The sequence below is a fragment of the Panulirus ornatus genome, chromosome 40 (genome assembly GCF_036320965.1).
Source record: "Panulirus ornatus isolate Po-2019 chromosome 40, ASM3632096v1, whole genome shotgun sequence".
Lineage (NCBI taxonomy): Eukaryota > Metazoa > Arthropoda > Malacostraca > Decapoda > Palinuridae > Panulirus > Panulirus ornatus.
The window spans coordinates 12,778,748-12,793,488 of NC_092263.1; the positions used below are offsets into that span (position 1 = coordinate 12,778,748).

General features: G+C 47.0%; 2 protein-coding genes across 3 annotated transcripts in view; one reads left to right on the forward strand and one right to left on the reverse strand.

The window, feature by feature from the left end:
- LOC139761417 (uncharacterized) overlaps positions 1 to 2,438 on the forward strand; it is a 6,453-nt gene extending 4,015 nt beyond the window's left edge. For both annotated transcript variants that reach the window (XM_071685579.1, XM_071685578.1), the window contains exon 3: positions 241 to 2,438. In XM_071685579.1, the coding sequence (XP_071541680.1) occupies positions 241 to 1,601 (1,361 nt within the window). In that variant the 3' untranslated portion in view covers positions 1,602 to 2,438. The remainder of the gene's footprint in view (positions 1 to 240) is intronic.
- A 999-nt stretch (positions 2,439 to 3,437) lies between these two features.
- Positions 3,438 to 12,681, reverse strand: LOC139761418 (uncharacterized). Its single transcript, XM_071685581.1, has 6 exons — positions 12,448 to 12,681; positions 11,075 to 11,207; positions 10,088 to 10,738; positions 8,806 to 9,057; positions 5,999 to 6,247; positions 3,438 to 5,678 (listed from the first exon to the last, which is right to left on the reverse strand). Exons 1-6 carry the CDS (start codon positions 12,541 to 12,543, stop codon positions 4,834 to 4,836), a joined length of 2,226 nt encoding a protein of 741 aa, XP_071541682.1. The 5' UTR covers positions 12,544 to 12,681; the 3' UTR covers positions 3,438 to 4,833.
- Between the last annotated feature and the right edge of the window lie 2,060 nt (positions 12,682 to 14,741).

Here is a 14,741-nt window from a genome sequence, read left to right on the forward strand (position 1 = left end):
TGGTCTAGGGTGGCCTAATGACTAGCTCCCCCCTCCCCCTAATTATCAAATGAGCAAGTGGTGATTAATCTCTACAGGGCAAGCAACTCTCTCTCTCTCTCTCTCTCTCTCTCTCTCTCTCTCTCTCTCTCTCTCTCTCTCTCTCTCTCTCTCTCTCTCTCTCTCTCTCTCTCAGTCATCGATGTTGCTAACGGATCAATTATATTTTTTTTCTCTTCTCTCTCTCTCAACCCATTCCAGGCAGGTTCAAGCCCTCGACAACGGAAGGGACCAGGCGTCGCTACCACCACCACCTCCTCCTCCCCCACCACCCACGCCTGACGAAGGGGACCCCTTCTCTGTCGCAGCCGACGGCCACGGATTGGCTCCAGGCGACGTCGTCCGGGCCGGCTGGCTCCTCCCGCGCCCCTTTACTACGTCGCCGTCAGCGACGGTCGTCTCCCGCCGTCGTCCCTCCCTCGGGCTTATACACCGAGCCGCAAGCGACTCCCCCGCAGTCGCCGAGTGCCCCAGCTACACACAAGGCCTCCTCACAAGACGACGACCACTCCCAGACCTCGAACGCACCACCACCACCACAACAACAGTCTGCTGTCTCCATTCCCAGAATCGTTTCTAATATTCTACAGTTGCTTCCAAACCTCCTGGAATCGGGTCTCCATATTCCCGCCAGTGTCTCGCCTGCCTCCCGCCCTCGTGGATCGCTGAGCGGACAAAGGCGCGACGCGAGGCCAACATCTCACTCAGTCGATGAGGGAATCTCTTCCACTCAGAGGAGACGGTTCACGCCTCTTCCCCCACCATCATGGGCACCAGCAGCTCCTCCAGCTCCTCCTCCACTTTCCCAACCTATCCACATCACCATCAACATTGCAGCTGGAGCTTTGGCCCCGACGCCCCAGGGGAGTTTAGGTCTGGCCCCGACGCCCCAGGAGAGTTTAGGGCTGCCCCGGCCTCCCGCGCCACCCGCCACACTCATCAGAGGTCCCCTCCGCCCAAGCGGAGTGCAAACGCATTTTGATGACGAGGAGGGAATTCCTACCCAGTTCCCTCCCACCACTGAACCTCCGAAGCGAGACAGACCCCATATTACCATCCTCCCCGTCCGTTACCCATCGCAAGAGGCACCACTTCCCTCCCATTTCAGTCCCTCTGACAGACCCTCACCACCACAGACCTCCATCATAACCACTCGATTGGGCACACAGACCCCGACCACTCAGCTCCTCACGCCCATCCCGTCTGCAGACGCGATCACCTTCCCTGGCGACCCTTCTCCCTCGCCCCCCTTCACCAAGCCCCAGCCACCTCCCCAGACGTCGACACGACCCGCCAACGACACGGGTTCGTCACAAGCACCCCGCGACAGTGAGCCTCAATTGCAGCAGATATTTTTCGTGCTCCCGGACCCTGAACTTCTCACTTTCCCAACTTCGGATGGACAGAGGCTCCCTACAAATTTGACGGAGAGTGTCAGGATCATCGTTGTCGTCCCACTTAGGGACTGTCCCGAGGTTTGTGAAGTTAGGATCCCCGACACAATGGGTTGTGAATTGGATGAAGCCTGTCTGGCGAATTTGCGCGCAGATATGGACATCTGAAGTTATTTTAGAGGGACATGTATAGCAGCGGGATGTGTGTGGGATGGTACTACGCCTAGGGTAGTATTATAAGGTAAACCCATCCTCCTCTCCGACGGTACAAGCTGCTGCTGCTTCGAACACCATACACGGTACGGTGGAAGGGACGAGTGGAACGCCCCCTATGGTGGAAGGAACGCCTTAAAATTTATGGTACGTGGAACCGCCCCTTAACCCCACCCCGCCCCTGAGATGGAACGAGGGAACACTCGGAACGGTACAGGAGGAGGGGACGCCTTGAGACGACGGTACATTCAACACCTGGAACGGTACACGTAACGCAGGATGATCGAGAGGCCATACGCAACACGGTACGCAGGATGATCGAGACGCCATACGGAACACCAGATATTTGGCGTAAAGTATCCAGTACGTGTGTGTTCGTGTGTGTCAGACAGGCCTTGATCGAGGGTATATTGCAAATGATATCCAAAAACATTCCGAGAATCTTGGGGTTTTCAGAGAGGGGTAGACGAGGACTGGATTCCCATAGAGTCAGACAAAAAAGAGACAGATCCTCTATGTGGAAAACATCTTATGAATCATCTGTCATGTGCTATTGAAAGGTATTCCCTGGCCTCGCTTCACCTAGGAAGAAAGGGCCTTAGATTTATGAATAATGCGTTGAATGTCATGAATAATATAAATTTCTCAACTACATCTTAGTATTACATAGTCCTGAAATTTTGCATGTGTGTGTGTGTGTGTGTGTGTGTGTGTATTCATTCCTCTATACTCTCAACGAATAGGCTAATGCCATACCTGTGATCCTGTGCAATAAACGTGAACCTATATCAATGACTTGTATGATTCTCAGTGTCAAATATGATTGGAATCGAACCCCATGACTTCACATTGAAATATAGATAAAACGGATCCAAATGACTGTTGTATATGTACAATTCATCATGCTGGCCTAATGTTACACAAGGAATGGCCAAGCACAGAGAAGACCGCCTGCCTTTGGGTAGTTTGGCAATGATTGGCGTTGGAATTATACAAGCAGAAAAGGACGTATGATTTCCGTCAAGAAGACGTCACGATCCGCTGTTCATCCACGCCATCTATTGAGTGAAATTGACATAACTGAAGTTCGAAGGGCGAGTGAGAACCTTTCAGAACTCGCCTGTCTTGCTCATATATTATTATAACCTTTGTGGCTGAAGCTTTGCCTCGCAGGCAGACGATGAAACAAGCAGTTCAGACGATTCGAAAGGTGTCAAACGACAGTTCCCGTGGCTACTTTTTATAGTGGTAAGAAATTATACGTGTGTGTGTGATATATATATATATATATATATATATATATATATATATATATATATATATATATATATAAGGTTAAGGGATGGGTCCTACACGAGTGCAGAACTGTCTTCCAATGACATACAAATTAGTATCTTAATGGCTATAGCACACATCATAAATTCCTGACCCAGGGCATGTGAAGCGTCTGGGGTAAACCATGGAAAGGTCTGTGTGGAGCCTGGATGTGGAAAGGGAGCTGTGGTTTCGGTGCATTATCACATGACAGCGAGAGACTGAGTGTGAACGAATGTGGCCCCCCCTTTTTTTTTTTTTTTTTGTCTGTTTTCCTGGCGCTACCTCGCTGAAGCGGGGGGTAGCAATGCTGTTTCCTGTGGGGAGGGGTAGCGACGGGAATGGATGAAGGCAAGTAAGTATGAGTATGTACATGGGTATATATGTATATGTCTGTGTATGTATATGTATGTGTATGTATATGTACGTGTATGGGCGTTTACATATATATCAAATATTCCTATATCTTCGCTGAGGATAAGTAAGAAAGACTGACTATGCTTGAAATGCCATTTTAATTACGATACAAACGAGAGGGTTTGATATCCATATCCGTGGCTCACACAGTGATGGTCTACTTCACCCACACACACACACCCACACACACACCCACACATGCGCGCGCACATATCCAAACAGAAATTGTAGAAGGGGTAAGCCAAGTGCATTCAACAACAGAAAAACGTGTATCGTCCAAGCATCGAAAGATATAATAACAAGGCTTTTAAGTATACAAGAGTAGTCTCTCTCTCTCTCTCTCTCTCTCTCTCTCTCTCTCTCTCTCTCTCTCTCTCTCTCTCTCATGCAGCCGCCAAATGCTTTTCGGAGGAACTTTCTCTCTGGGCATAGGCTCATGACCCGTGGTATCGGTGTGGCGTTGACCTCTGACCTTTAGACCAAGGTCAAAGGTCAAAGAACGAAAGCTTCACTGTTTTTCAAAGGGGAGGGTTGAGGTGGGGGGGTGGTTGTTGATGATGATGCAGTCCAAATGAGCTTTTTTCGTGACCCTGGTGGTAAGAGCAGCGATGATCATCTTCGTCCTTCTCACCACCGCGGCTGAACTCAAGCAACCTTCTCCCCCCCGATGACCTTGTATGTGGTCGCTGACGAAGCCTCTTGCACTTCTGCAGTGGACGGGGAGTGTCCGATGGCTTCGTCAGTACTGAGGAAGGGCGTGGGTCTGTCTTGAGAGATGAGGTGTTTACGTCTGAAGTCATTGACCTTCGCGGCTGCGATTCTTGCGTTATTTAACAGATGTCGTCGCCGCTGCTCCTCCTCCTGCTCCTGCTGCTGTTCTTCATGGTTGGTTTTTAAATCTACAGCAGCTGTAAGGGGTGAGGGACGTTTGGGGGAGGAGGGAAAAAGAGGAAGGGTTGGTGTGGAGCGTAGGAGGGGTGTGGTGGTTAGAATGGTGGGTTTGGGTAATAATGGCCTTTGAAGATCCCCTCCTGTGCTTTGATGTGGGTTCTGTGTACGTCCATTCCCACTATAACTCGTGTGTACGTCGGGTGAGGTTATGTGTGTGTGTGTGTGTTCGCTGGCGTTCATGTTACCTGGCGACTTTACAGACGGTCGCTGCAATAGTGGCCGCTGGCTGAATTGCCTATAGAAGGAGACTTAAGCAGGGTTTGGAGGTGGCCAGGAAGTGGAAATGGTCGTTGCAAGCTAAGTGTCGCCATGTGCAGTGAAATAGGATGATGTGTGTGTGTGTGTGTGTGTGTGTGTGTCGCTTTGCCAGCAGCAATCGACATGAAGACGAGACAAATTATTAAGGGAGAGACAGAGAGGAAAAGAGAGCAATCTGGTGGTCCAGGGAAGGGAACGCGACAGCCACTGCATACGCTGCCTTCCTTCCGGCGCCTCCGTCACTCACTTAACCTGCAGAAGGAGTGGTCGTTGTGGTTGTGGTCGTTGTGGTGGTCGTTGTGGTGGTGGTAGTGGTCGTTGTGGTGGTGGTAGTGGTCGTTGTGGTGGTGGTTGTGGTCGTAGTGGCAGGTGTAGTGGTCGTTGTGGTGGTCGTAGTGGCAGGTGTAGTGGTCGTTGTAGTGGTCGTAGTGGCAGGTGTAGTGGTCGTTGTGGTGGTCGTTGTGGCAGGTGTAGTGGTCGTTGTAGTGGTCGTAGTGGCAGGTGTAGTGGTCGTTGTAGTGGTCGTAGTGGCAGGTGTAGTGGTCGTTGTGGTGGTCGTAGTGGCAGGTGTAGTGGTCGTTGTAGTGGTCGTAGTGGCAGGTGTAGTGGTCGTTGTAGTGGTCGTAGTGGCAGGTGTAGTGGTCGTTGTAGTGGTCGTAGTGGCAGGTGTAGTGGTCGTTGTAGTGGTCGTAGTGGCAGGTGTAGTGGTCGTTGTAGTGGTCGTAGTGGCAGGTGTAGTGGTCGTTGTAGTGGTCGTAGTGGCAGGTGTAGTGGTCGTTGTAGTGGTCGTTGTGGTGGTGGTTGTGGTCGTTGTGGTTGTGGTTGTGGTTGACGAGGTGGTGGTTGTGGTTGACGAGGTGGTCGTAATCGTCGTGGTTGTAGGCGTGGTTGTAGGCGTGGTTGTAGGCGTGGTTGTAGGCGTGGTAGTAGGCGTGGTTGTAGGCGTGGTTGTAGGCGTGGTAGTAGGCGTGGTTGTAGGCGTGGTTGTAGGCGTGGTTGTAGGCGTGGTTGTAGGCGTGGTCGTCGTCGTCGTGGTGGTGGTGGTCGGGGTCGTCGTCGTCGTCGTGGTGGTAGAGGTCGTGGTCATTTTTTCTGAAAACAAAACAAAAAAAAATTTAAAAAAAAAAACAGAATACAAAAAAAAAGAAAATGGGAAATGATCCAATCACAGAAAACGACTTGTTACAACACGCCCACACACCCGTCCGTCCGTCCGTCCGTCTGTCTGTCTGTGTGTCTGTGTGTCTGTCTGTCGACATAACGTTTGTGACGCTGAGAGAGAGAGAGAGAAAGAAAGAAAGAAAGAAAGAAAAAGAAATAACACACATAGGAAGAAAGAAGAGAGAGAAGAAAATAAAGAAAGAAAGAAAGAAAATTAACACACACAAACCAAAAAACACATAAACACTTACTTGGTCGACAGCATTTGCACCCTTTTCCTTCACATTTGCCTTTGACCTCGTACCAGGCGTAACAGTCTTCACGCTTCTCAACGCAATGACCTCCTGCTTTTTGGCACTTACTGGATAGCTTGCATTCGGGCGCGCAACACTGGCACAGAGGAGAATAACAACCTCCAACAATGGTTCGTTCATAACCTGAGCAGTAGTCCTTGCAGTGGCCATGGTACCTATTACATTTCTTCTTGTTCTCGCACGAACCTGTAACGAGGAAGTCAGAGTGAGAGAGAGAGAGAGAGAGAGAGAGAGAGAGAGAGAGAGAGAGAGAGCGTGTGTGTGTGTGTATGTGAGAGAGAGTGAGTGTGTGTGTGTGTGTGTGTGTGTGAGTGGTCTATTGGAAGAACCTGAGTTCAGCAGCAGCACGGTAAATTCATTGGCATATATATATAGGATCATAGGGTGGGGGAGGGGGCGAAAATTCTGGGGGCCTTGAAGAATGTGTGGAAGTCGAGAACATTATCTCGGAGAGCAAAAATGGGTATGTTTGAAGGAATAGTGGTTCCAATAATGTTGTATGGTTGCGAGGCGTGGGCTATGGATAGAGTTGTGCGCAGAAGGATTGAAGTGCTGGAAATGAGATGTTTGAGGACAATGTGTGGTGTGAGGTGGTTTGATCGAGTGAGTAACGTAAGGGTAAGAGAGATGTGTGGAAATAAAAAGAGCGTGGTTGAGAGAGCAGAAGAGGGTGTTTTGAAATGGTTTGGGCACATGGAGAGAATGAGTGAGGAAAGATTGACCAAGAGGATATATGTGTCGGAGGTGGAGGGAACGAGGAGAAGAGGGAGACCAAATTGGAGGTGGAAAGATGGAGTGAAAAAGATTTTGTGTGATCGGGGCCTGAACATGCAGGAGGGTGAAAGGAGGGCAAGGAATAGAGTGAATTGGAGCGATGTGGTATACCGGGGCTGACGTGCTGTCAGTGGATTGAATCAAGGCATGTGAAGCGTCTGGGGTAAACCATGGAAAGCTGTGTAGGTATGTATATTTGCGTGTGTGGACGTATGTATATACATGTGTATGGGGGGGGGCCATTTCTTTCGTCTGTTTCCTTGCGCTACCTCGCAAACGCGGGAGACAGCGACAAAGTATAATAATAATAATAATAATATATATATATATATATATATATATATATATATATATATATATATATATATATATATATATATATATATATATATATATATATGCAGAGGTGGAGAAACATAGGTGATTTCGTGCCTCATTAAATTCATTCATAATCATTTCTTTCTTCTCTTCTAAGAGAATGAAGAACTTCCTTCACATTCATGCTTTATTGTGGTACTTAGGATGAGGTGAATGCAATCTATGAATACACATGGATAAGGATGCTACTAATTGCTCATACCGTCTTTATCTGTGAACACTTTAGAAATGTCTTCATATTCATCAAGAGAATGAAGCGTATTGAAACATTTCGACACAGGTGAAAAAAGAAAAGAAAATTGAATGCAACAGAAAACAGAAAAACTATATAATAAATACTACAGAAAAACTATATAATAAATAATATCCTATTTTTTTTCATTATTATTTACCGGTAAACAAGGACAAATAACCTTACCACGCTGTAACTCGTCAGTCGAACTGAACTGCTTCGAATCACCATGAAACAGCGAACCCGAGACAGCGTTCGAAGCGTTTTGTTCTACCACCGAACACAGACGCTAGATCCACTTCACATAGTTCGGTCTGGTGTACGTGAGTGTGCAGATGGTAGACGTCTGATGTGTTTGTGTGTGTGTAAACACCTTTTACTGTCCACCATTTGGATAACCCTTGTACTGTGGACCAGTGAAACGCCCTGGAGTCCAATGTGTTCGGATACTTAAAGGAAGTGGACGGGATTTTCGCCTTATGACTGTACAAAACTACCAACACTCTGTAAGGTAAGAAACCATCTTCTCGCTTGTTTTCTTTTTCGTCTTTCTCTTTAAGGTTGATCCTCAAAGCCCTAGTGGTGTTTATTGTTTATTATGATGATACGCGACAGTCATTTGCTTTTCAAAGACTTAAGTTCGCCACGGTATCAGAAACATACAGTGGTATTGGCTTGTGTTAACCATACAGCGTATGCACTTTTTATACGGGCAGTGGGCGATGGGTAGAGAGAGAGAGAGAGAGAGGGGTGTGGGGTGGGTTTGGGCTGCTGCTCCAATAGCGTGAGAGTTAGCAAAGGAAATCGTATATTCACCTCCCGTTTTTTTATTGTTACGTTCTATATCATACACAGACGTTGTGTGTGTGTGTGTGTGTGTGTGTGTGTGTGTGTGTGTGAGGACTCTGAAGGAGGGATAAATGCGACATAGGAACACAAATCTTATGGTGGAGAAGAGGAGGAGGGAGAGAGAGAGAAAGGAAAAAGATGGATTTGTGTGGCTCTGACGAAACTAATATTCTAGAAACACTAACATGTTTGATATCATCCCCCACTACACACACAGACGACCCTCGTACCTAAGTTTTAAGAGCCATTTCTACCTCTTAGCTGGGCCTCTACTGCTACTTATTTTTCTTCTTCTTCTCCGTAAAAAAAAACAGGGTTAAAGAGGGGAGCGGAGGATAGCGGATGAAGGGAGAGAGGATGATTCAGTAGCGGTACGTAAATGGGAGATTCTAATAGGGATGACATTCAAATCCGCTCTTATATCACGACTCGAGAGGTCATAGAAACTGGAGGGAAGAGACTCATACAACAACAACAACAACAACAACAACAACAACATGAATACACTTACCTCTTTCGAAGCAGCAGACACAGCCTCTCTTACAGCCTTTGGCAACTGAGGCCCCCGATGGGCACTTTTCCTCCTTGGTGCATTTTCCTCCCATCTTCTTACACTTTTGCGACTGTGCGCACTCAGGCTTGGCCACGCAACACTTACACTTCCTACCGTTGCACGTATAGAGAGTCTTCATTTCCACCTTCTTATCACATTTCTTTTTGCATGTTCCATGCACCGAAGAACAGTCATCATGCTGACGGCAACCTTTGCATAAAAAGAGGAAAAAAAAAGGGGGAAAAATGGAATAAGTAATGTGATATACGGGGCACGGTCAATGATTACATGAGAGGGGGGGGGGGGAGTATAAGGGAAAAAATGGAATAAGTAATGTGATATACGGGGCACGGTCAATGATTACGTGAGAGGGAGGGAGGGGGGTGGTAAAAGGGAAAAAATGGAATGAGTAATGTGATATACGGGGCACGGTCAATGATTACATGAGAGGAAGGGGGGTGGTGGGGGAGAGGTATATATGTGACACCTTTACATATGGTGTTTTATGTTAAAGGCTGTCGGATCTGCTGACGAACATATATATATACATACCACCTATTTTAAGAGTGAGGGGTCTCAACTCTTTTTGTCCAAACCTCTTCAACTCTTCTTTATCACAACTTGGATTTTTTTTTCGTCCAGGACGAATCTGGTGCGACCCCGCCACCATCACCCTGCCGCTAAAGAGATATCCCTCTTCCCCAAGTTGCAGTTCAGGTAGACAGCTTTCCACAACGACAACAGCAACCATAATTACGTTCATAGTGAAGATTATGTATAGCAAACTATACGCCATCTTGTGTGTTTCCCACCAAGTCTTTCTAACTGTTTCATACTTTCATACTGTTTACTGTTACACACACACACACACACACACACACACACACACACACACAGGAACTTATAAAGAAAATGCTTTTAAATGCACTACACGAAGACTGGGCTAAAAGGAATTAATGGATGACATTAACAATTCATGAAGTTATGTCGAAGAAAATGATCAAATGTGACAGGATGGGACTGGGCAGGACACACCAGCTGCGCAGGATGGTACTGGACAGGACACACCAGCTGCGCAGGATGGGTACTGGACAGGACACACCAGCTGCGCAGGATGGGTACTGGGCAGGACACACCAGATCCTCAAACATTTTACTCAGTTCATTTGTCACCTAACGCACCCTTTTGTCAGTTAATTGCTACCTCCCCTCCTCCACTTTCTATAACCCCATTTCCTTACGTTTTTTCTTGTTGGGTTTCTTGCGTAGTTCCTGTTTTTCTTTGTCTGTGTTTGTTTTCCTTTTTATCACTCTCTGGCCCGTCTTCTTACGTTTGGCAACTCCAGCCTGATTATTTCCTTTCTTATTACTGACGTTTCTAACTCCTTCCTGTTGCTGGATTGTCTTCTCTGGGTTGCGTTGGGCCTTCCTCAATGGTCTTCTCTTCTTGTCTTGTGCATTCTTTTTATTTTTCTTGATTTTCCTTCGTTTGTCTCTTTTATTTCCGCCTTTGTTAGTTTTCTTGGTTTTCTTTCGCTCCTTCTCTGTCGATTTGTTAGTTTTCTTTAGTTTACCTCTTTTGGTTTTATTGGTTTTCTTTGATTTGCTCTTTGTCGTTTTCTTTATTTTGCGGTCTTTGTTTGTAAGGGTATCTTCGCTTTTCCCCTGTCCATCTCTCAGGGTTTTCATGATTTTCGTTCGTCGTTGCTCGAGATTTTCTTTCGTCCTGTCTCTCCTGTTCTGGGTAATGTCGTCAGATATGCCTAGACCTGGGCCAAAGACATTTCTTTTTTCACCTCTGGCGCCTTCTTCCCCAGAGGATATACCAACTTTTCTTTGTCGCTGATCCTTGTCTGGTTTCACATCCGACCGCTCCCTGGCGCCGGCACGACCTGGCGGAGGAACCAACGTAGATATTATCAGTGAAAAATTATTACCCAAGTGTGATCATGTACTTTCACGAATGTCATATTACGAAAAAATTGGGCAGGAGTGAGTGTGTGTGTGTGTGTATGGAGAGGCGCGTGCGTGAGAAAATAATCGTGAACGAACGCGATCCACACGACACACCTGTCTATCGTCGCCGTGCCATCGGTGTACATTGTACGTAGGAGAGAGAGAGAGAGAGAGAGAGAGAGAGAGAGAGAGAGAGAGAGAGAGAGAGAGAGAGAGAGAAGGAGACTGTGTTACTCTCTCTCTCTCTCTCTCCCCTACGCCAACTCACTCACCCGTCATGCAGCAGACAGCGTCGGGACCACAGCCATCATCAGCATGGGAAGCCCTCAGGCACCGGACGTCTCCCTCCTTCCGACACTGGCCACCGAGCGAGAGACATGACGACCCGACGAAGCCAGCGCCCTCCTGCGGCAGGATAAGAGAGAGAGATAAGGGCGTGGGTATGGGCGTGGATAAGAGAGAGAGAGAGATAAGGGCGTGGGTGGGTATGGGTGGGTATGGGTCATGGTTCTGCGGGGAAAGAGTATATGAATAAGCCACCACACCAGGAAGAGGAACCAGGAAGAGGAAGAGGAACCAGGAAGGGGAAGAGGAACCAGGAAGAGGAAGAGGAACCAGGAAGAGGAAGAGGAACCAGGAAGAGGAAGAGGAACCAGGAAGAGGAAGAGGAACCAGGAAGAGGAAGAGGAGGAGGAGGAGGAGTTTCCTCCACCCCGACCACTCCTCCGTTGGCGAGATGAAGATGAGAACGGTGCGTAATACACCATATTTTTTCTCCCCCTCACCTGCTGGTGGTGAGGGAGATGGGGGACGTGGCTCCACCACACGTCAAAATGGGATCGGAAGTCATTTTGTGGCATCCAATGATCAGTTGTGGTCCTGGTTGCATTTGCGTACGGCGTACATGACGCAGCTATACCGTGGTGTTGGGGCGTTAGGTTGAAGTGAACAGTTGCTGCGTTAAAGGTATGTGGTGGCGAGGGAAATGGAGGGAGATGGAGGTGATCTCGATTATAAAACCCTATAGTTAACTTATGGCCATGTTCCTTCAGGTGTGTGGGGCCCCATGGAGGGTGATGCCAAGAACCATCTGTTGGGAGAGAATGTGTCAGAGGGACAATGTCCAATTCTTTGTTGGTGTCTATTGCCATCAGTACTGTGCGGGAAGGTGTCGGTGGCCGGTTTCAGCCACCAGGCAATGGGTGAGGGTTGTGTGTCGGAGAATTTCCCCCCTGAACCTCTGTTGGGTTAATGAGAATGGGATGTTTAGGTAGAGTCCACTTTACCACGGTAGGGTTAAGGAAAACGGGACGTTTACGCAGAGTCCACTGTGAAGTGATTTCGCTAGAGGTGTTTGGACATTGAGTGCAGCGACATAAGACCGATACGAGAAAGGGAAGTGGAAAAAAAAACTTGGATGCTGTTGGAAAAGAGGTTTGTCTGTGGCGCTGAAATAGAACAGACAGGTCGAAAAGATATACTCTATCGTGTAGGGATGTAAATAAAAACAGGTCGTAGAGACGACCAGATGAACGAAAGAATGAAGATCAGTATGGAGAGAAAAATACAAGTTTTCTCTCCTCCCTTCCCCCTGAATGAGGTGTGTCGGATCACTACGAAGGCTACAGAATTCTCCACGAAGTACCTGGGCCCGGACGGCAGCGATGGCGAGCAGAGCCACACCCAACAGCAGCTGCTGCTGCACCACCACCACCAGCTTCCTCTTCATCGTCGTCGTCATTTTGGAGTTGGCTTCGAAGTGCACTTCGATCTCAACCACCTCCTCCTGCTGCTGCTTCCTCGTCGGAACCTCTTCAAATAGCCAGGCTGGACCCTTGGTTACCTGGATTCTCAGCTCTTGGAAGCAGGTCCCTCCCTGGTCGACAGACACTGCAGACTGTGTGGCTTAAGCTGGCCTCTGTCCCTTTATATATATATGTGTGTGTTTGTGTGTGTGACGCTGAGGAGGAGGTGGTGTGGTGGGGGGGTGTGGACACACACCTGTAAGCTCTCTACACCTGAAGGGGGACAGGCTGGTGTGGAGGAAGAAGAAGTGTGGGGATGGGGGAGGTGTAGAATGGGGGTTTAGATATAGGTCGGATAATTCTTATTCGACACACGACTGCGAGCGATTTGCAATTGGTAGGAGGGAGTGAGGGAGAGGAGGGTGAGGGAGTGGTGATGGTTCTTGTTGATTCATGTGCCAGATACGTGGCTGGTTGGGAGATTTCGGTGTCCAACGACCTCCAGCATCGTTAAAATCAGTAACGACTAGTTATCACAGGGTATGGAAAGGTCATAGACACCTTCTCCAAGCGTCTATGAGGATTTAAACTAAATGATGATTGAGCAGTCGCTTTGATCAGATGATGTACTATGTTTGAAGACGACTACGGTGGTACAATCGTTCGTAATAGTGGCCTGGTCTTTGACCTGACCCATGAATAGGGGTGGGTCAAGTTCAAAGGCCCAGGTAATATACCTGGATTTAGTGACGAGGGGAGGAAGAAAGGAGGAGGGAGGGTCTTCGTCGTCGCAATGTCGTGTCCAAGTGTGAAAGACAGGAAGGAACTTGATGGTCGTGTTTTTTCCCTTCATGATATTCCCATACGTCGTCCACCATGACCAAGCTTTCTCCTTCTTCTTCTTCTTCTCGTACATTGTGATGATAACATCTAGTGTGAGAGTCTCATTACCAGAGAGAGAGAGAGAGAGAGAGAGAGAGAAAGAGAGAGAGAGAGAGAGTCAGCCAATCGCAGCTAACCTGACATGACGACCTTTGGTCATTGCCAAGATACGACTCCCTAGGGGAAGGTATGCTGTCGTATCTCTCTCTCTCTCTCTCTCTCTCTCTCTCTCTCTCTCTCTCTCTCTCTCTCTCTCTCTCTCTCTCTCTCTCTCTCCCTCAGAGTAGACAAACAAGAATTCTTTTGCCTCAAAACAAAACACGAAATATATACGATCATGTTCCTATTTATATATATATATATATATATATATATATATATATATATATATATATATATATATATATATATATATATATGTATGTATATATATATTCTCACTCTCTTTTTCTTTTTGTAAGTACCGATGCGGCGAGAATAAAAGACAACAGACCAGACTATATTCACACTGGATATTCCTAATAGAATGGCAGTTCCCGCACAATATTGTACCCAGTAAAGGCTAAAAGAAAATGTTGAATAAACAAACCGTCTTTTAGGGTCATTATTCACTAATTTCAAGTGAAGGAATGTGTTTCTGTCTTGTGTACCATGATAAGCTTGGATGTTATATTGTAAAGGAAAAACGATTTGGACTTAGCTTGAAAATGCTTTCGTAAGACGTTCAAAGCAGTAGGAGAAAATGCAGTATGAGGCAGTTAGTAACAGGGGGGGAGGGGGCCATTTTCTAGAACGAAGCCAAAATGACGCAAAGCTTAGATAAAGACCAGAAGTTTAATGACCATTGCGTAAAAATGGTAAAAGAAAAGAAATGGCAAACATAATTCTTCGTTTTGTTGATAGGGCATTCAGTCTTAGGTCAAAAAACTAATCCTCCTCCTCGCAGTTCAGTGGTGTGTATCCAATTTAGATATTAGGTTCTGATTATGGTCTCCCTGCTTCAGGAAAGGCACGAAAAGAATAGAACAAATACAGAGACGACCAACGAAAATAAACCCCAGACTGAGAGACAAATCCTATAGGACCCGACTGCAAAATCTAAATTTCTGTAGCTTAGAAACGAAAAGAGAAAAAGGGAATTTAATCAAGGCATTAGAAAGGATCAAAGAGCTTCAGCAAGCTTGATCCATGTAGCTGTTTCAAGCTGTATAACACGTAGCTATAGGAATGGAATCAGGGGGTATAGGGTTTAGACCTCGAATAGTGCAAAGTTCTTTTTTTTTTTCTCCCCTTCTCAAGAGGATTGTTAACC